General features: G+C 38.8%; 5 protein-coding genes across 7 annotated transcripts; 3 read left to right on the top strand and 2 right to left on the bottom strand.

Moving 5' to 3' along the window:
- The first annotated feature begins 263 nt into the window (after positions 1–263).
- Vps15 (vacuolar protein sorting 15) lies at positions 264–7,623 on the top strand. 3 transcript variants are annotated; one of them, XM_089590261.1, is made up of 16 exons: positions 264–339; positions 897–1,171; positions 1,401–1,581; positions 1,661–1,959; positions 2,028–2,224; positions 2,292–2,678; positions 2,784–3,061; positions 3,130–3,849; positions 3,906–4,229; positions 4,304–4,627; positions 4,704–4,851; positions 4,941–5,054; positions 5,123–5,315; positions 5,387–5,823; positions 5,907–6,237; positions 6,318–7,623. In XM_089590261.1, the coding sequence occupies exons 2-16, from the start codon at positions 1,080–1,082 to the stop codon at positions 6,559–6,561; spliced, it is 4,269 nt and encodes a 1,422-aa protein (XP_089446387.1). In that variant the 5' UTR covers positions 264–339; positions 897–1,079; the 3' UTR covers positions 6,562–7,623. The 3 variants fall into 3 exon arrangements, with proteins under 3 accessions (XP_089446387.1, XP_014219988.2, XP_089446386.1); XM_014364502.2 differs by having other exon boundaries at positions 2,292–3,061; XM_089590260.1 differs by lacking the exon at positions 264–339 and having other exon boundaries at positions 839–1,171; positions 2,292–3,061; positions 4,704–4,855; positions 4,909–5,054.
- Positions 7,624–10,415: 2,792 nt separating this feature from the next.
- LOC106635701 (neuronal calcium sensor 1-like) lies at positions 10,416–11,911 on the top strand. The gene is made up of 5 exons (XM_014347772.3): positions 10,416–10,688; positions 10,879–11,015; positions 11,098–11,303; positions 11,367–11,565; positions 11,634–11,911. Exons 1-5 carry the CDS (start codon positions 10,568–10,570, stop codon positions 11,688–11,690), a joined length of 720 nt encoding a protein of 239 aa, XP_014203258.2. The 5' UTR covers positions 10,416–10,567; the 3' UTR covers positions 11,691–11,911.
- A 569-nt stretch (positions 11,912–12,480) lies between these two features.
- Positions 12,481–14,778, bottom strand: Sec20 (vesicle transport protein Sec20). Its single transcript, XM_014364555.2, has 3 exons — positions 14,645–14,778; positions 14,112–14,526; positions 12,481–14,042 (listed from the first exon to the last, which is right to left on the bottom strand). The coding sequence occupies exons 1-3, from the start codon at positions 14,723–14,725 to the stop codon at positions 13,855–13,857; spliced, it is 684 nt and encodes a 227-aa protein (XP_014220041.2). The 5' UTR covers positions 14,726–14,778; the 3' UTR covers positions 12,481–13,854.
- A 276-nt stretch (positions 14,779–15,054) lies between these two features.
- Positions 15,055–17,162, top strand: LOC106647974 (DNA helicase MCM8). Its single transcript, XM_014364566.2, has one exon. The coding sequence runs from the start codon at positions 15,198–15,200 to the stop codon at positions 17,064–17,066; it is 1,869 nt and encodes a 622-aa protein (XP_014220052.2). The 5' UTR covers positions 15,055–15,197; the 3' UTR covers positions 17,067–17,162.
- Positions 17,163–17,527: 365 nt separating this feature from the next.
- Idh3b (isocitrate dehydrogenase [NAD] subunit beta, mitochondrial) lies at positions 17,528–20,051 on the bottom strand. Its single transcript, XM_014364544.2, has 6 exons — positions 19,936–20,051; positions 19,412–19,471; positions 19,022–19,225; positions 18,548–18,939; positions 18,272–18,461; positions 17,528–18,199 (listed from the first exon to the last, which is right to left on the bottom strand). The coding sequence occupies exons 1-6, from the start codon at positions 19,975–19,977 to the stop codon at positions 17,969–17,971; spliced, it is 1,119 nt and encodes a 372-aa protein (XP_014220030.1). The 5' UTR covers positions 19,978–20,051; the 3' UTR covers positions 17,528–17,968.
- Between the last annotated feature and the right edge of the window lie 325 nt (positions 20,052–20,376).

Raw genomic sequence — 20,376 nt, 5'->3', positions numbered from 1 at the left:
GTTGAAATAAGAAAACATGGGAAAAATTTTTATCTTTCTAAAAAAAAGAAAAAAAAAAAAAAAAAGTAAAGTGTTTTTAGCAATCAGTATTATTGCATCTTGCTTTTACTTGCCAATTAAAGTACACATATACTTATACGCCTATACATTGGATGCATGATGAACTTTATCGGACTGTTATACCCGAGAACCAAGAAGTGGTGTGGCGAATAAGTAAAATAAATCTCACTTGTGAAGTTAAAGTGTAAAGGCGCGCTCCAAACAGACCATATTGTCATAAAGATTTTTTTATTCTTAAATGAACCAACAGCACGCAGATAAATTGAAGATTAAATATAAGTATGTCAATGTACATTATTTATTTCTTTTAATCACAGATCATATTTACCGTATAAATACATTTTTTTTTTTATAACTAAAGTTACATCAACATACCTTCCGCATGATTTCTAAATTGCGCTAGTGTGCGTTATCGCGCACTCGTGTGTGTCGAAAAGAGCAAAAATTTGTTCTTTTTTTTCGTAAGTAGGTATATCCCCCGTGACATATGAACCCGCCCCCGCAACCCATCAGCTGCAGTTGCGGGGAGGGAGTAGTCAGCGCGCCACATACACACACGAAAGCAGACAGCTGATGCTCTAACCTTATATTTTTGTGCACCTTTTTTTGCAATATCGCTGAATCAATCGCTATGGCGTAAACAGACGCTCGCCTGAATGCAGCTTTTCCTTTCGAGCTCTGCATACTTACTTGCGCACAAGTTCATTCAACGATACGTGTGTAACACTCCCATCAAACACTCTCATCCTAACGGGACAATAACAAGTAAGCTTACTTGGCTTCTGCTCTGTGTAACAACGACAAAGTCACTGCAGTGTGTTGTTTTATCCTTCAAGTGCTCGTCTTCGATGGCGTGCCAGAGGATGCGACCTCAATTAAATAGGTCAACAGCTGGTGACTGAGAGACTTGTCTGGCTTTTAAATGCGCGAAAGATAAGCCATCGTGGAGCGAGGAGAGTGTATTACTTACGGTGCACATAGCATTTGTTTAAATTCAGCATCGTCTTTCTCTGGACGATATGGGTAACTACCTGGTCGGCATCGCGCCGAGTGAAATCTACCCGGTGGAACACTATTTGAGAGATCACAATGACATCAAGTTCGAAAAGAGGTGAGTTTTTTTGTGTTTTGTTTCAAGAGTCATACCACCTTTCTCTCTCGCAGCTGGGGGGAGGATGTTGCATTGTGTAGCAGGGATCTATTTTTGTTGTAACAACACGCTAGGGTATGATATTTCATAAAGTGTTCAACAAAAATTAAATTGAGAATTTTTGAGGGTTTTGATTATTTATGGTTTGATAAGCATTGCTGAATTGAAAAAAAAAAAAAATCATTTTCAGCTTGGGGAGTACGAGATTTTTCAAAGTGGCCAGAGCTAGAAACCAAGAGGGTCTGATAGTGGTGAAAGTGTTTGTGATTCATGATCCAGCTTTGCTTTTGCAACCTTACAAAGATAAAATTGACGAAATAAGATCAAAGCTAGCCTCTGCTGTCAACTGTTTACCGTTTCAAAAGGGGATAGTAAGAGTTTTTTATTTTTAAATAATCATTTGAAGCCCGGGTTTAAGAAGAGTCACGTCATTTTATAATTGTTTTATAGGTTGGCGAAAAGGCATGTTTTCTCATGAGACAGTACGTTCATCACTCGCTTTATGATCGTATCAGCACAAAGCCGTTTTTAACAAATTTGGAAAAAAAATGGATCACTTTTCAAGCTCTATGTGCTGTTCATCAAGCTCACAAGTATGGCGTCTGTCATGGAGACATAAAAACCGAGAACATTATGATTACCAGTTGGAATTGGATTCTACTGACAGATTTTGCTAGTTTTAAGCCAACCGTGGTTGCTAAAGATACTCCCGCTGATTTCTCTTATTTTTTCGACATGTCTAGAAGAAGGTAAATCATTTTTATAATCCAATATGAACAAAAGTGCTCAAACATATCCTACTGATCCCTGTTTTTAGGGCATGTTACGTAGCTCCAGAACGTTTTGTCAGAACGATAACTTACGAAGTTGATAATACGAGCAATGCCCTGTTCTCAGATCAGGATCTCAAAATTGGAGACTTGCATCCAATGATGGACATATTCTCCCTTGGGTGTGCACTAATAGAATTGTACAACGAAGGACGTCCGCCTTTTGATTTTCCTGGGCTCTTAGGTACATCTGATTTACTAAGCTTTGAGAAAATTACAATCAAATACACTTAATAGCGTTAAATTTTCAGGATACAGAAATATTGGTGAAAATTTTCCAACAAAGTTCTTGAACAACATTGATGACGAAGGCATCCGCGACATGCTGACTTCGATGATCCAAAGGGATCCCGCTAATCGCAAAAGCGCGGAAATATATTTGGAACAGGCTCGTGGCACCGTTTTTCCCGAGTACTTTTACAGTTTTCTTCAGCCGTACATGCAGATATTTTCTGCGCCGCCTATTCTCACTCCCGACGAAAAAATTAATCGCCTAAAGACTGACATTGCCAATATTATGGACGTGTACAAACAGGGCTACAAGGAACAAAATAATGAAAAAAAAGAAACTGGTAAAGAAGAAATGGAGGAAAGCAAAAGTGGGCAAACCAAAGAGGATTCTGGTCAAAGCGAAGAGTGTACTGTTGTTGAAGACGCTAGTAGAGACCAAAGTAGTGATGAGCTAACAAAAATAGAAAGCAATGACAAAGAAAAACTATCCACGAAGTGCGAGACTGAATCAGACGTTAACTCGGAGAAGGAAAAAAAGACTGATGAGTCCAAAGACGTTAATCAGGAGGAACAAATTCAGGACGATTCCAAGAAACCAGAGATTCAAGTTACGAAAACAAAGCAGGATCTCGAGGGTGAAGAATTTTTAGCTATGATTACGCAGCTAGTAACCTCTTGTATTCGAGGTCTGCAGCATCCAGATTCCAAAATTGAAACTCTAGGGATCCTCATTCAGTTAGCTGAGAAAACGTCGGAGGAAACGGTTCTAGACAGAATTCTACCTTACATTGTAAGCTCATCTCGATGTACTTTAAAGAATTATTTTAATCAAAAGTAAAAAATGTTTTCCCATTACAGCTTCACCTGATAAACGATCCATCGTCACGAGTTCGCGTGCAAGCCATCCACACCCTCACCAAGTGTCTCACCCTCGTGAAAAACGTGCCGCCTACTGATATCAACATCTTCCCTGAATACATACTGCCGGGATTAGCTCACTTGCCGCAAGATACTTCCGTAATCGTTCGAGCTGCTTATGCCGAAAATATCGCTGACATAGCCAAGATATCGCTGCGCTACCTTGATAACTCTTTTAGCACCCTGACCGAAAACAAAGAACTTCAGGACAACGAGGCCAGCTACGACACTCCTCAGAGGAATTACGACAGTGAGCTTCAGACTTTGCACGACATGGTCCAGGCGGCGGTGTCCATGCTGTTGGCAGATCAGGATAATTTGGTCAAGAGGACACTGATGGAGAGCGGCTTGGACAAGCTGTGTAGGTTCTTTGGAAAGCAGAAAGCAAACGACGTGCTGCTTAGCCATCTAATTACGTTTCTCAATGATAAGGGTGACAAGGAGTTACGCAGCTCGTTTTTCGAGTGCATCGTTGACGTAGCAGAGTACGTTGGCTGGCACTGCAGTCCCATACTCATGCCCTTGCTCCAGCAAGGTCTGACAGATACAGAGGAATTCGTCATTCCTTATGCTATAAACGCCATGGCTACGTTGACTAAGCGCAGTCTGCTCCACAAGTCGGCTCTGTACCAATTGTTAGCGGAAACTGTTGTATTTTTGGTAAGTCTACCAAAACAATGAAAAATGTACCTCGATACCATCAAACAATTTTTTAGGTTCATCCAAATTTATGGATAAGGCACGCAACAGTCGGATTTGTCTCGGCAGCAGCTAGTTCGCTCTCACCCGTCGATGTGCAAATCAAAGTTCATCCAATGATAGAGCCTTACTTGAAACAAAAACTCTTCCAAGTAGACAAAGAGTTTCTGGTGTTTGAGGCCTTGGTTCAACCAATACCTAGGGCAGTTTTTGACGCTGTGGTCAAGTACAACGATATAGAGGACCTTTTTCAGGTGTTTGAGCAAAGACGAATCGCGAGAGCTAAAGCTACCACCGGCATTATGCCTCAGTACAATGATATGTGTACATCTTTGCGTAACGTTAGTACGACATCCATTTTACTTTGAGTGGTTTTCGAATAATCTTGATTAATTATTTATTGATGAAATTATAGCTCTTTAGGCGCTTGAATTCCGAACACATGACGGAAACAGTTGAAGACCAATTGCTTGCAATGAAGTCTCACATATTGAAAATAAGCAATTATCAAAAGTCAGATGCAAAGAAAAATGTAGTTTCTCATGACGGACGCATCGATATTTCGCATATGAAGCATAAGATCATTTATAAATGTGTGACTCTAAGTTCGGATTTTAAGAGCAACGTACCTATGCCCACAACGTTAAAAAAGGTCGATCGTCGTATGGCTGACGGAGCTTCGTACGCTACAATGAATCAAGAGTGGCGAAACATGTTCGCTGCTCAGGAAAGTGGTCAGGTAGGACATTTCAACGGCGTACCATTTTATTACTTTGATGGTTAGTTTATTTATTTATTTTTTTTTTTGGGTCTAGACTTCAGTGAAAATGTCAGAAATAAGCAGTGGGAGTCCGAGCCACAGCATAACTGTAGGTGACATGAGGATGTCGCCGCAGCATAGTCTTACAGACACTATGAACAGTAACAACGACCACTCGCTTCACGAACGTTCCTATATTCAGTGTAAGTAGAGAAGAAAATTAAATTTTTCTCGCTCGGATTTTTCGTAATTACCTATAGCGTAATAAAACGCATATTTATCGTTTTTTTAGACAAAGATACTCCCTGCCAAATCGCAATCAAACAACTTGAGAGCAGAAAACAAGCACAATATGCTGCAGCTGTGAAAGCTCAGCATTTCGTTGATAATATGGAATGGCAACAAAGTAAAATAACTATTCATTCAATTCATTTGAATCAATCAGCTGACTTCATAAAACTCAATTTTTTTAAGAATCAAATCTTCTACCCACCGGTTGGAGGCCGAAAGGAGTTCACGTAGCGTTTTTACACGAACACAAAGGAAGTATCAATCAGATAGTTGACGTACCAAACAGCAATCTCATTGCCAGCAGTTCGTCCGACGGTAGTGTAAAAATTTGGGATATCAGCAAAATGGAGGGCAAGAACATATGCAATCGCTCCAAGTAATTGTCAGAATTCGCTGCAATTATCACACGATTGCTAGAGAAATGACGAAAACATTTTTAAATTTCAGACAGTCATATCACACAAAAGACAGTACATACATTGGTTTGGTGTCGTGCGAACAGGGCCAGTCGTTAGCAACGACGTGTCCGACGGCGGGGACGGTGTTTGTACTGCGTATCGAGCCAGGCTCGAACAAATTAAGCTTGCAACAAGCGCGCCAACTAGATTCTAACGAAGAGGGCTATGCAGTTGATATACAGTATTTGGATTCAGGTTCGCAGTCGATGCTGGTCTATGCGACACTGTACGGCCACTTGGTTGGATGGGATCTTAGATGTCCGGGAGTTGCCTGGCGTCTGGAAAACGATCTGAAGTATGGCGTCATCACCTCTTTCTGTATAAATAACTATCAGCAATGGCTGGCTTTGGGCACTAGTTCAGGGGTACACATTGGTTGGGATCTACGATTCCAATTAGCTATCACTAATATCAAACATCCGTCTAGTAAGTAAATCTTTTTTAATTTTTTTGTATTTTTATAAAAAGTAGCGAGTAGACCATTTTTTAAATTGAAATATATCCAACAGATGCTCGGGTTAGGAAAGTAATAACGCATCCAACGGAGCATTCGTGGGTAATATCGGCAGTTCAGGGTAACAACGAAATATCCATGTGGGATCTGGAGACCAAGTCTCGGCGGCAAGTACTTTGGGCCTCGAGCGCGCCACCTCTGAGTCGTTCACAAGGTGGTCACAGCGTTTGTGCCATGCACACAGCCTACTGCAATCAATCGGGCTTCCTGCTGGCTAGTGGCACGGACATGCGGGTGCGCTACTGGAATTTATCGAAACCTACTGAATCCTTTGTCATGCTCCCTGCTGCCAATGACACGATTGTACCGACTTCTTTGTGCTACGAGTAGGTGTTTTGGCATTTAATTGTTTTGATCATTTGCGGGAGCTACATTGAATTTTAACTGTGACTTTATTCCCTTACAGAGATAGACTTGTAGATGGTACACACGTAGTACAAGAAGTGCTGGCGAGTGGAGACGTCGAATCGAGCGCAACTAGTGGATCAAAACAAATGATGAGCCATAGCAAGCTCACAATGGAAGAAGGTTGCGGTCAAGGTCCGGAACCACCGCGTACTGGTCATCACGACAGCATCTCCGCGATAACCATGTCGAATACAAACATCGTTACTGGCAGCTGTGATGGCCTCATACAAATCTGGAAGTGATTCGACATGTGTGTTCGTCACGCCGGTGTTTAATGGTGACTTTATGCTACTGAACGTTTACCTTATTTACGTATATATTGCTCTCGTCTTCAAGAAAGGTGAATTTGAAGAAAGTGCCTTCTCATAAAAATACCAATGTTCTATTAGTGTGGAAACAGAAGGAAATCATTCGAGTGCGATGAAAAATTTGATACTAATCCCACACAAATCCATTCTTGGCTAGTGCAATGAAAATAGTCGAGTTGTTCCATTTTATGTCAGGGCAAAACGATTATTTGGATTTTTTTGACTGATTAGATTTTTTACTGACTATATGATAACTTACTCAAATTACTTGCGTGGATGTAGATGCAACTAAAAAACCAATGTGGATAATTATTTAACTATGTTAATAAGCGAGTGATTATTCCATCAGTTACATGGATCAAACGATATGGTCATGGCAGGTCGGATTTTTATGCAAGCAAAGTACTGTGATTACTTGGTGTAACAATGTTAGACTTGCATATTCAAATGATTACTGTGAACGTGAATTAAAAAATTTTTTTCCATACAGAAAAAATTATTTTTGTAAATATTGCGTGATTGCATCAAAAAGATACCTAGCTTTTTTGATTATGTTAATCGATATCCAGTTAAATGCAGATGCATATTAAAAAATGATGGCTACTAAAAATAATGGTCATATCTTATTAGTTTTTGACTTTTAATAAATTCTTTATCGTTGAGTATTATTACCACCTTACACTCTGTAAAAACGATGTTTATTATTATATAATTTTATATGTTAAAATTTTTTTAATGACGCTTATTATAAATGTCAGGATAAAGTATAAGACAAAATTTTATTGAAAAAAGTTTTTGATTTTTATAATTTATATTTTGTTTGGAAATTAAATATCGTTGTACTGTTAAAAAAAAATTGGCATTATTTTTTTCATTAATAGTTCGAAATCTATAGGTACAGATTTCGATTATGAAAGGTATCTATCTAGAAAATACTTGTGGACTTCTTTTAACTAATTTATAGAACCATAAAAGTTAATTGTATTAAAAAAAAAAAAAAAATGAAAATTAATTAGTTAATTATTTATCATACTCATGATATGTACATATTACAGGTGGGCGTTATTCAATATCGTACTTTTAATAAATGGTTATTTTTTCCACGACGAATAAAATTTAGATTATTTTGTTCCTACACCTATGTGTACCTATACATTTTATTTCTTAAATTTTTTATGATTTTACAAAGAATTTTTTTAACCGTTCTTATTGCGTTTCATTCGCTTAAAAATTATTTGAAGTATCAACTGAATTTGTTTAGGCTTTTTGTAGGCCCAATAATTTTGAAGATAGTTTTGCAATTGAAAAAAAAACAGGAAATACAAATTAATTTAGCACAGTCTTCAAAACATTTTTCGGGCTAAAAAAGGCTTTTAAAAATTTAGCAGATAGTTCAAAATCTAATTTATTTCATTAAATAACTTTCATGCGGATTAAAAATCATTGGAACGGTTACAACTATTTTTATCTCAAAATCATCAAAAAATTCCATGTCCCATTTCAATGGGATGGCATGTGTTGATTTCATTTCTGCGTAAGCAATAATAATGATAATGGATTTCCATTAACAATCTCGCATCTTGGGGAAAAAAGTGTATCGTTTCACCCGAACAAGCTACTACAGCGTCGTTTGGCGAGTCACTAAAAATTTAACAACTACCGGGAAACAAACAAACGACCCGACCCGCTGGTGTTTGTTTAATCGACTGTATATAACCGCGAAAATCACAATAAAACCGTCGTCGTAACTATTCCAAGCGAAATGCGCTAACTCTATTTTTAATCGTTGCCGGTGTGATGGTCTACCTCATGGGGTCCGTTTGTTTACTGAAAATTCAATTTTTTTTTTTGTTTAATGCACAAAAGAGCGTGCACTACTTATCTATTGGCTGTACGGACAAACTTAAGTTTTCTTTTTTTTTTTTTTTTTTTCAGCGTATCAAAGGAAAATTATAATGTTGGTAAAATCGACACGGAAGGTACTTTTCATTTCCGGATCTTGAGAGATTTTCCAAACAATCTATTTTAGATTCTGGACATTCGTCGACGTGGGTTGATTATTGCCTCATCGCGTGTTCTGCGTAATTATAATACTTTTATGTTCAATCAACGTAAAAATCACTATGTAATTTAGATGATTTTTATCACGATGGCACTCGATTGTTCCGGATATCGTTAAATTCAATGATTAATGATAAAACTCGACGAAACTTAAAAATTAAAAAAAAAAAAAATTCGCTCAGTTCCACTTTTTTTGTAGCACGTACTGTTGTGCACATAAGTGCCGTGTCATGGCCTTTGGCGCAGTTTCAAATGGGATGCCAAATTGTATTCTCCAAATCGATATTTTTGACCCGCGTCATATCTCCAGGGAACAAAAAAGTAATAAAATTGTCGCCCTCCCCTTTGGCGCGCAATAACACGAAATCGCTAACGTTGAATGATTCTCCGGATGCCGATGTAGCACTTTTATACCAAGGAAAAATCGATCGAGCTACTTTATGGAAAATCACACGAGGAGCTAATCTGAAACGTTGAATAAAAAATATAGGGAGAAGGAAAAAATTGTTTATCAAGCTCGAAAACAGCAAAATCACATGGGGCGCTTGTGCACGAGATCTTCGCGCGTCAGCCACCCTTTGGGATGATAGATTTTTTTTTTTTTTTTACATATTTTCGGAATGGAAAGTTTATCGAGCTAATTGACTCGTCGACGAACGGAACCAGACGCCGTTGGGTTTTCTGCGGCAAAAAGCGCATCTATCGGGTTTCGGCTCATCAATCATCCGTAGAGAAACGACTTACCGTTGGTTTTGTTTTTTTTTCTCCCCGTGAAAAAAAAAAAAAAAAAAAAATCACCTACAAAGGAATAACGAATATGCAGTTCCCAGTAAGTCGTCTTTCACGGTGGTAATTACGAGCTCACCGTTAAAAGCTTTTTAAGGTCAGCCACGAGCATAATGGCAGATGCATGTACATTAACGCGCTGCGGATAGGGTACATCAGATTGCCCGTAAGTAGGTATACGTTTATTTTATGCCCGTCGCGATGGAGAGAGCAACAATGTATATATACAAGAAATGGTGGAGCACTTGCACTTATATTTTTGATGGGAGGAGATCGAAAAGAAGGGAGGCGAGCCAACGTGCGTGTGCGCGTATATACATAAGTACATAGACGCATGTGCTTTCGTACGCGCGCACGAAAGGGACTTTTTCCGAGCTTGCGATCTCAGTTGCTCGCCAAACGCCTCGAGAGCGCCTTACATCGATCGTTTGCCGTTTTCTTTGTTCGCGCGAAACGATGCGACATGACACGGGAGTTTATTTTTATTTTTTCGGAATGGCGTGTGAATTAATTCTATGATTAACATCAATTCATTTTTCAATAGCAGTCGGTATACAACTGAACGCATATATATATGCGAGGTATTAAAAATATTAATTTGTGTCAAGTACACTCGATCGGTGTTTTACCATTTGGTTTAAAATAGACGCGAGCGCAAAAAAAAAAAAAAAAAAAAGAAGACGCACAATAAACGAGTCAAAACGGCCCGTCAGATTAAGTTGAAAAATTAAATACACACGTGTGGAGCATTGATAAAAATTTTGCACTATCTAGACCAAGGCGTTCCATATTTGCTTTACTCGGAATTGCCGGGCGAGAGGGTACACGCGCGCCCACATTATATTTAAAATCGGGCTAGCCGCGCGAGAGATCTGCCAGAGAAGTCACGGCAAAACAAACCGCGGCGCAATTATTTACACGGTAAACGTATACCGTGGATCTTTCGTCTATTTGGAGGATTTTGTTTGTTGCTGTTTTTTTTTTTTTTCCTTCTCATCGTTGCTTTGATTTTCAAAGTAGGACATAGCTATAAAAGAAAGAAAAAAAACCATCGAGCGTATAATATACTTGCGTGAAACCGAGTGTATATGTCATGTCGGAGTTCGGCGATGTGGCCGAGAACGGGAGCCAAGAGAGGCTGCACCAGCCGAGCCTCTCCCGCAAAATGCGCCGCAGCATTACTAAGGTGAAGAAGAGCATACAGCGGATCACTGGTACGTTGTTGTATAGATAACATTCGCCCTTTGCACTTTTCGTTTTCTACCCCTCCCGAAAAAAAAAAAAAAAAAAAAAAAAAAAGTTAGCTTCGGGAAAATCACCCACGTGTTGATTATCCCGAGAAAGGAAGACAATGAGAAAATATCCGTGAAAATTGTCGCGCTCTGTATTACTTTCTGTCGAAAGATACTCACGACGACGAGGTGGATGAGCTGTCCAGGCGCATGCTGAGCCTGCCCAAAGAAAACCTCGACTCGCTCGCCTACCGCACGGGCTTCAGTAGCGAGGAGGTTCGCCGGTTGTACCGCGCCTTCAAGCACCAGGTTCTCCTAGAGTCTCACAATTGCTTACCATCGGATTTGCAGTAAAAAAAAAAATCAAAAAAAAAAACATGGTTTTATACAGTGCCCGAACGGAGTGGCGACCGCGAAAGACTTGACACCGGCGTACGCGAAGCTGTTTCCACTCGGCGATTCGAGGAAGTACGCGGAAATCGTTTTCAACAGTTTCGACGAGGACAAAGACGGACTGGTCAGTTTCGGGGATTTGCTCAAGGGCCTGGCGTCGATTATAAAAGGAAGCGCGGACCAAAAGCTCGCCTGGATTTTTCGGTTTGTTTCTAACAAAAAAAAAACAAGTCATCAAAGAATTGATGAATAATTTGTGTCGAATAGATTGTACGATTTGAACGGGGACGGGTGCATCACGAGGCACGAGCTGAGGACGGGGATCTCGGCCATCTACGAGATGGTCAAAAGCGCGCAGACGATCGAGTGCGCGGTGGACAGGCACGTCAACAGGTTGTTCAACAAGATGGATCTGAATCGCGACGGCGTCATTTCGCGGGATGAATTTCTCAACAGCTGCAAAAACGTAAACGATCCCATTGTCTTTCCCAACAATCGTTCCTTTTTCTCTTCTGAAGTGACGCGTGCTTTCAGGACCAAATGATTTTCGACCAGCTGACGATTTTCGACGACATGAGCTTGTATGTTTGAGAGCAAAAAAACTCACGTCTCTCATCTCGAGCTGCTGTTCGGTACAATCGCTGTACCTTTTCTTTCTTCATTTTGTTATACATACAGTCATGAAAAAAAACCTAGAATACAATACATGTTTTATGCGAGCTCACATCGAATGATCATCAATGCGCGCTTACGCTGGTTGTTGCATTAATGATTATAAACCATCGTCGGGCTTAAATATAATAATGAAGAAGTTGGAGTTGCATTATCTTGTAAAATATGTATAAGGAAATAAAAAAAAAAAGAAAAAGACTGATTTTCCATAATAAAATATTTTACTTTGAATTCGTTTTATATACAAATTTTACATAATTGATTACGAGTGTCGCCATGACCCGTCTCAACTGGTATGTACATATAATTACACTTAAATTAAAAATTTTTTGTGTTTTAATTTCTCCTTCGAGTTCAAGTTAACATCAGTTTTCATCTTTAATGTTATAGAGTTGGGATAAAATATAGCCATACCGATCGGATCTTTCAATGTTGCTCAAACTCAATTGCTCATGTTTCGTACTAATATTTTTGAAATAGCACCTCGGCTGGAAAAGTGGAGAAAGTCTCAGATCTTCCGAGGTAAAGATGAAGATAGTCAACGGATGATCTGAGCCTTTTTTTAGCCTATGCAGAAGCTGAGGACTACCTGGGAAGAGTAGGAAGTTACGTTATAGAGTTTATGGAAAATTTTTCCCTGCACAATCTACATACACGAGAGAGCACAAGTGAGGGGGGGGGGGTAGGGAAGACGATAGACATATACAGTCTGAAATGATTCTAATGCCGAAACTCAAATTTTCTAATGATTCGAAGCTGAGATTCGCGGCACCCACAAAACTGCTGTGGCATTTGAAGGAGCAAGGAGACTTATTACAAACTATATTATTTAGCAGGCATGATACTTATAGTTTTTCACACTTTTCATGCTAACAGGGCCATCAAGACCGTCGAGATGAAATAAGATTCTACTAAAATTGAAGAATATGAGAAGTATTGGTCGTCCAATGAGACGGGATTTTTCGCCAGCCGCAACCAAATATTAGTTGGACCAAAGTTTTACTTTAAAGGCAACTTATGTTTAAATTTTGATTTTGAATATAAAATTACTTCATCAACTTTGTTTGAAATGTTCATCATGTAAAATTTAGCTAACGATTAAATAATGTTACCAATGGTCAACAAAAAAAATACAGTCTAAAAGTACACCAGCTGCTTTCACACTGTTTGTAACTAAGCTGTATTAAGCTTACAGAAATACGTTTTGTATCTGAAGAGGTATAAAATCTATATATTGACGAAAGCTTGGGAAAAAACATCATAAAATTATGAAAAAACAACATTTCTTACATGTTTACCCATACTCCCACCCAACTTGTTTCTAATAAAAAAAAAAATTTATTAAACATTGAATGATCGGATTGATAAGGCTAATTATTTGTTAACTGATACCAAAATTAAGCAACTGATGATTGTGCTTAAATTGGTATTATTGAACATTTATAATCATCTCACGATCTACTTTTTCTGGATTGTTGGAATGTATCCTTTTACCAAACTTACTTATTGTATGAGACTAGAATATGAACTAAGTAGTGTGGCATTCAAATTGTTATAAAGTTAAATTACATTGACAAATGACTCACCAGTTTTGAATCTATTATCATAAAATTTACTATTAATTGTATAACATTAAGTTTTGTATAAAAAAAGTTATGAATGTTTTAAAAAATTAGTTTATAACAAAATAAGAAATTTGTTTATTAAATGGTATTAAATTTCTAATACCAACTATTAATAGTGCCAATACAAGGCGTATCAACATATTTCAGAGAAATAAATATATTTTATTGTTTCAGGCAATGGTGCCGCCAATCCAATAGGCCTTGACCAATGCCATTCTACAGAGCCAACTTAAGCAGCTGCTGCGCCGCCATATTGAAATACTTTATGCTAATGATACGCCAAATACGTTACAATGTAATTTGCATTGATTTCAGCAACTTATCAACTTCTAACGATAAAAAAGTCTTGACAAGCTCGTTTGCACGTACAACTTTCATTCGTTTAATTGTACTTTAAATCAACTCAAATCAAATGAAAAAAAAAATGTTTTCGAATTTTGAATGTCAAATTTTTACCTTTAAAACAACCGCTTCTGTAAAATATAGAACACGCAGGCAAGGAAAAACATAAAGGCCAAGGCCAAAAGGGCTTTATCCGTTATCTCTCTTCTGCCGTATTTGCCCAACAATTTCCCTGACTGTGCAAAAACTTGCTGTTGATCCTCGAGCTCTGTATTCGTTTGTTTGACTGTATCCGACGATGTGACTAAAAATAAAATCATAACATGATATTTTGTTCAGAAAAATCAGAATACATAAAATGTATAATATTAACTCAGAGCATCCAGGGTAACGCCGCTCCTTTCATTAGCCTCGGCCAAGCTTCTTGAAATTTCTAGCAGCTTGTCAGTCAAGCGGCTGGACTCTTTAGCTACGTTCCCCCATTCTTTCCTCTTCCTCACTGTGCCCTGTTGTTCCTCCGAACCGCCAAGCAACTCTTCCCTTGATTTTTCCTCGATTGCATTGGCACTGAGAATATTTGCTTTCTTAAAAGCTACCAAAGCAGAGGTCAATTGTCCTTTGTGGCTGTCGATGATGGACAGCAACTCCGTTCTTCTTTGCTTGTCGCGCTCGCACTCGGCTAAGTTTCCAAGCTTTTCGATATTCGTCCTCAAAACCGCGATTTTCGCTCTACCTTCTGCATTCAAATCGTTCAAGTACTCCAGCGGACCAGTACACTGCTGTATGTCCTGAAATTTTGAGAAAGTTTTATAAGTACATGAATGTGGGGTGCACCACGTGTAGCAAACAGATGAGATCCAGCTAAAAGTGCGGGTTAGGATGTACGCGTTTTAGTTTTCATTTTACTTGAATCAACGCCGTCAACTCCAGATGATGCTTGGTCACATCCTGGGATACGGAGTCGAACGTTTCGTCCAGCAATACCATCTTTCAGATGAGTCAAGATGTCCTGTCTCCAGTAGAAGGGACAAACATCTCTGATAACACTGATAGCAGTCTCGGACTCTGCGGGCCGTCGGCGGCGGCGCGCGGGGTGGCGGGGGCACTGCACACAATATTTATATATATATATATATATATATATATATATATATATGTATATGTCATATGAGTGATCAGTGTCGTCTGCTGCACACGAAATTCAAAAATTTTTCGCGGTGCACGAGTGTTCTTTGATGACAAGTTGTATACAATTGTATATAATTATATATAAGTGTAAAAGGACTCTAAATTCTCTATACTGGCATACCGGTATCTCAATTTTCGATGAGATCCAAGGCCATTCGATACTATACTAAGTATAGTACCAGTGCCAGTAAATTCTCTACAGTAGTCTAAAGTGTAGCTTGTAAGTAGTGTAAATACTAGTGCGTGCATCTCTTCTTTCAATACTGCATTAATGTCTGCAATGTCCTCTCAAGCTCAGGAACACGTATCCTTGAAAAATGTAAAAGTGAACTATTACCGCAAAGTTATAACGGTGCGCGGTTGTATAATTCGCGTGAACCGATCGTTTCAAATGCCGAGTGTCATGATGTTAATGTGCAAAAAGTGCAATGCCCCGCACGCGGTCGAACTCAAGAACGGCATTTACGAACCGAAGAAGAAGTGCGAGATGTGCAAGGCCCAGAAGTTCTTGCCCGACTTGAGTTCGCCAGAGGTGGAGACCATACCGGTACAAGTGGTGAGGATACAGGAGCACTTTGGCGAAGAACTGGATGACCAACAGGGACGGGTGCCGAGGGTCATGGACGTCGAGTTGCAGGCAGATCTTGTCGATATGTGCATGCCCGGGGACGATGTCACCGTTACGGGGACCGTTAAAATGCTGGGCACCGACAACGGGACGAATCCCAAGGCCAACGTCGTCAATCCACTATACATCGAGGCGATTTCTCTGGTGAACAATGACAACAAAGCCAAGAATAGCGGGAGCTTTACCACGGAGTTCGTCTCGAGCGATTACAAAGCCATCAAGGAAATACACGAGAACGAGGACATTCTAGCTTTGCTCGTGAGTTCTCTGTGTCCAGGCATCTTTGGGAACGAGATGATCAAAATGGCTCTGCTGCTGAGTTTGTTTGGTGGTAGTCCGAAGCACGCCAATCTCAGGGAGAACATTCACATTTTGATTGTCGGTGATCCGGGATTGGGTAAGTCTCAGATGTTGCAAGCGTGCTCGAGAGTGGCCCCCAAGGGTGTTTATGTGTCTGGCAATGCGAGCACGTCGTCCGGATTAACTGCGACACTTGTACGAGAGGCAGGACAAAACGATTTTGCTCTGGAGCCTGGAGCTTTAGTTTTGGCTGACAGAGGATGCTGTTGCATAGATGAGTTTGACAAGATGCCTACGCAGCATCAGGCACTTTTAGAAGCCATGGAACAGCAGAGTGTGAGTGTGGCCAAGTCGGGAGTCATATGGTCGTTGCCCTCTAGAACTTCTATACTGGCTGCTGCCAATCCTATTGGCGGCCGTTATGATAAGTCAAGGACGCTGTGTAGAAATCTGAGTATGAGTCAGCCACTGTTGTCGAGGTTTGACTTGATATTTTTGCTTCTAGATCAGCCTGATCCTAATCGAGATAACTTTTTGGCTGGACATGTTATGCACATGCACACTGGCAACGAGGATTCCATGGATGAGGAGTTTCAAGATTACAACAAACAACTGAGCAACCAATTGAGCTCCTTGAGAAACAGACTGCTATCAGCATCCAAAAATTCAATTCCTACTGTTCCAACAACCATCCTGCGCAAGTACATTTCTTATGCAAAACAGTACGTAAGGCCAACACTTTCGGCTGAATCCGCTGATGTGATAAAAAAGTACTATTTGGAGTTGAGAGAAAAGTTGAACACAGCAGTTCATATAAATCCGTGCACCAGACAGTTAGAAGCGATGATCAGGTTGACAGAGGCAAGGGCCAAGTTAGAACTAAGGGAGGAAACAACAGAACAAGATGCAGAGGAAATAGTACAATTGATGCAGAGCTCTGTTCTTGGTATAGAAGAACAAAAGATTGATTACATCACAACAGAACCAGTTAAGCTGTCATCTAGGAGTGCTATCAAGACTTTCTGGGAACTTTTAACTAAAGATTTTAAGGAACGGAATAATGATTTGTATTCCAAGGCTGAGCTACAAAATCTTGGTGCCAAAGGAGGAATAGCCGCTCGACATATTTTAGATGCAATTGATAAATTCAATGAGCAAGGATATCTTATCAAAAAGGGTCCAAATTTGTATGAAATTAAGATAAATAGTTGAATTTTTTTTTTAATTTTCCGATCGCAATAATTTTAAGGATTTGATTCTTGTAAATAAAATATGTGCATATATACTAAGTATATACATATGCGATTAACTTGTATAAACTGTACAAAGAAAAATGAAAAATTTGAATTATAAAGTGTTAATTTGTAAGAAATGTGATTTTTTAATGTAAAGATTGGCATGTAATGTTAAAATTAAACTTTTATAAAAGATAGACTTGGACTTTTATTACTTGGACTCTCATTACCATGCAATATTGTATGTATTACGCTTTGTGGAAGGAAAAAAATGAGAAAAATAATTAAAAGAGAAAACTGTATTTATTCTACTGAAAATTTTGTTTCAATTCACAAAAATGTTTTGACAGTTAATACAGTTAGTTGATGGGTGTCAAAAAAATTTAAAAGAATAAATAAATGATTAGGAACAAAAAAGTTATAATGAAATGAAACTAATCAAAGTACAATTTTAATTTATTATGATACAATTCGCGTATGTTACAATGGTTCTAGGAAACAACAAACGGAGAGTAGATCGTCAATAATGTCACCGATCTTTTCGTTTTTTTTCACAGCAGCTTTGGTTTTGAACATTAAAATACTTTTCCTTATCTTATTATTTCTATTATCAGTAAAATCACTCACGACGTCAAAGCTTATACAAAGGTCATCAGCAAATGTTTATGTTATGGGTTTATGTCGAAAAATCTTATTTCTGGTGTTCATTAATAAGATTCGTTGAAAATACTAGGTAATAGCGGCATTTGATGACCAAATGCAAAGGGCTTTCATTAAGTGACGCATTAAACAATTTTTTTTGCCCTAATTAATTTCCTACTGAGTTTCGTTTGGGAACGGTAGTCCTTGAACTCATTAATTATCTACAATATTGAAAAATTAACGCAGATTTTGGATCACGGCATGTGTAAAATCGGTCGTCGAATTCTGCCCTCCCAAATCTTTGGTGCGGCATTTGCCGTCGCTCAGCACGCGGTTCACCGCATCTCTGATGAGATCGGCATAGGGCTTGAGATTGAGGTGGTTGAGTAGCTTCACAGAGCACAGGAGCATCGCGGTCGGGTTGGCAAGGTTTTTGCCGACAGCCTCTGAGTATGTATGCCTTGCGCCCTAGAGATATCGATATTGATTTGTTTCACATGGCAGTTAAGGCAAATCATTAACATAACAAAAAACCTTTACCGGTTCAAATACGACGCACTCAGCACTGTAACTCGCTCCAGCAACGACACCAGCACCTCCAACCAAGCCAGATGCGAGATTATCAACAATATTACCATACAGATTTGGTGTTACCATTACATCAAATTGATGAGGATTGGATACCATTTGCATGGTACAGTTGTCTACAATCATAGTCTCAAACAGGATCCTGTTCTTAAACAAATTCATCATTAAAATATAGAAACGCAAAAGTTTGTATTTTGAAAATCGACCGGAAATCAGTTTGTTTCTCACCTAGGATACAATTTAGCAATTTCTTGACATGACTTCAAAAACAGACCATCTCCAAGCTTCATAATGTTAGCTTTATGGACACATGTCACCTTTTTGCGACCATTTTTAACGGCATAGTCAAAGGCGAACTTGGCGATTCTTTGACTTTTTGTAGCAGTGACAATTTTTAAACACTCAACAACACCTGGAACCGACTCGTGCTCTAACGCCGAGTACTCACCTTCCGTTTGCTCTCGAATAATGACACAGTCAACGTTTTGGTGTTTTGATTTTACACCAGGCAAAGATTTAACGTGCACAACATTCGAATATAGGTCAAGCTCTTTTCTCAACTTCATATTGAGGGTCTGTAGTTCACCGGTATGCGAAAAATCGGGAGTCGCAAGAATACCCTTGTAGAATAAATTTAATTTTAAATAAGTAAAACAAAAAAAAAAAAAAATCACTGATTAAAGAGAATAGAATAATGCTTACTTTGAGACACACTTTATTTCTAGCGATACTGCTGGACACTTGCTCCAGAGGAGCACTAAGTGTTGGGTTAACTTCTGACAGAAAGTATGGTTCAAAATCGACTGGCACCCCAGCTGCTTTAAATACATTCTGCACTGAAACAACCAACTCGGGCCCCACACCATCTCCAGGGATTAATGTACACTTTAATTTGTGTTCTGGTTCCTAAAATGATGTAAAAAATATATAATCATGACAAATTTACTGATCAAGTTGAAGTAAAAATTTTACATATGTTTATGAAGCGGTGTGTATTGGTTAAGTAACCAGCTATTTTTATACACCAAAAAAATTTTTTTCACACGTTTCAAAAAAACCACTTCAGGCACATAAATCACAAAATCTACTTACAGCTTCTTGAAAACGCACAGAACCAACATGAATTGCCCTGGCTGAACCTTTTAACGGCACCTGCAAATAAAAAGAAAACTAAATTAAATTCTCTATGCTGGTATCATATCTATGCTACAGTCTCTACTTTTTCTCCTAGTACGCATCCACTTAATCCCAATAATTCAATAATCAGAGACCTTCAGCGCTTTGTGTGTCAAATTTTAAACTTGACACACTATAATATATTGACAAAAAAATCACATTTGCTCCAAAACACAAGACCAATAACTCATGCACGTACACTCGTCGAACTGTTTAATTTAATTTTTTTTCTTTTAATCCAACATCCCTTGAATGCCCTTGCGAAACAATCTCACATACGTATAAAATGTAATAATAATAACCCCCAGCAGAGCAGCTGCAGATAATGCATTGGATAAATCAGCCAACGCATTATATACGCGGTGCGATAACAGGGGTGGGTGTACTTATTTTGGCCTGAAATCAATGAACCGATATAACCTACAGGAGAGATCTCTTACCTGGCCGAACACCTTGCAAACGTTCCTGGCAAGTAGAGCCATTTGTTAATTTTTCACTTATCTGGTGTTTTATTTATTATTATTATTATTATTATTTTTTTTTAATTATCTACTACAGCACCAACCAACTGGACGACGACCAAAACTGCACAGACGAGAGAAACGACGACGACGACGACGACACCGTCTGCGCTCGCGCGCGTCAGCACCAGCAGCCGAAAAACTTTTGCAATATTCGCATGCGCGTAATTATTTGAAATTTAGAGTCGGGCGCACATATATTCTTTCATTGACGATCAATTTTGTTGTTGTTATTTAAAACATTCGAAGCGCTTTTTCCTCTTAACACTTTTCACGTAAAAATACTTGGCATTCCATAAGACGAATTTAAAATCATATTGTAACATAAAAATTTACCTTTTAAAAAAAGTTATCCATCCG

The sequence above is a fragment of the Copidosoma floridanum genome, unplaced genomic scaffold (genome assembly GCF_036245765.1).
Source record: "Copidosoma floridanum isolate Cflo_tuat_1 unplaced genomic scaffold, Cflo_Japanese_pri ptg000012l, whole genome shotgun sequence".
NCBI lineage: Eukaryota > Metazoa > Arthropoda > Insecta > Hymenoptera > Encyrtidae > Copidosoma > Copidosoma floridanum.
This window is presented reverse-complemented; position numbering and strand designations above follow the sequence as displayed.

Bases quoted from the DNA above. Each gene is read 5' to 3' on its own strand.
- LOC106647974 (XM_014364566.2), top strand. From the start codon at position 15,198: ATGTCTGCAATGTCCTCTCAAGCTCAGGAACACGTATCCTTGAAAAAT.
- Vps15 (XM_089590260.1), top strand. From the start codon at position 1,080: ATGGGTAACTACCTGGTCGGCATCGCGCCGAGTGAAATCTACCCGGTG. The intron at 1,582-1,660 runs GTAAGAGTTTTT...ATTGTTTTATAG, and splicing joins TACCGTTTCAAAAGGGGATA to GTTGGCGAAAAGGCATGTTT. The intron at 5,316-5,386 runs GTAATTGTCAGA...TTTAAATTTCAG, and splicing joins AACATATGCAATCGCTCCAA to ACAGTCATATCACACAAAAG.
- Idh3b (XM_014364544.2), bottom strand. From the start codon at position 19,977: ATGGCTCTACTTGCCAGGAACGTTTGCAAGGTGTTCGGCCAG. The intron at 18,940-19,021 runs GTAAGCATTATT...TTATTCTACAAG, and splicing joins GAAATAAAGTGTGTCTCAAA to GGTATTCTTGCGACTCCCGA. The intron at 18,200-18,271 runs GTAAAGGTTTTT...CGATATCTCTAG, and splicing joins AGTGCGTCGTATTTGAACCG to GGCGCAAGGCATACATACTC.
- LOC106635701 (XM_014347772.3), top strand. From the start codon at position 10,568: ATGTCGGAGTTCGGCGATGTGGCCGAGAACGGGAGCCAAGAGAGGCTG. The intron at 11,016-11,097 runs GTTCTCCTAGAG...GGTTTTATACAG, and splicing joins ACCGCGCCTTCAAGCACCAG to TGCCCGAACGGAGTGGCGAC. The intron at 11,566-11,633 runs GTAAACGATCCC...GCGTGCTTTCAG, and splicing joins TTCTCAACAGCTGCAAAAAC to GACCAAATGATTTTCGACCA.
- Sec20 (XM_014364555.2), bottom strand. From the start codon at position 14,725: ATGGTATTGCTGGACGAAACGTTCGACTCCGTATCCCAGGATGTGACC. The intron at 14,527-14,644 runs GTAAAATGAAAA...TCAAAATTTCAG, and splicing joins AGTTGACGGCGTTGATTCAA to GACATACAGCAGTGTACTGG. The intron at 14,043-14,111 runs GTTAATATTATA...TTTTATTTTTAG, and splicing joins CGTTACCCTGGATGCTCTGA to TCACATCGTCGGATACAGTC.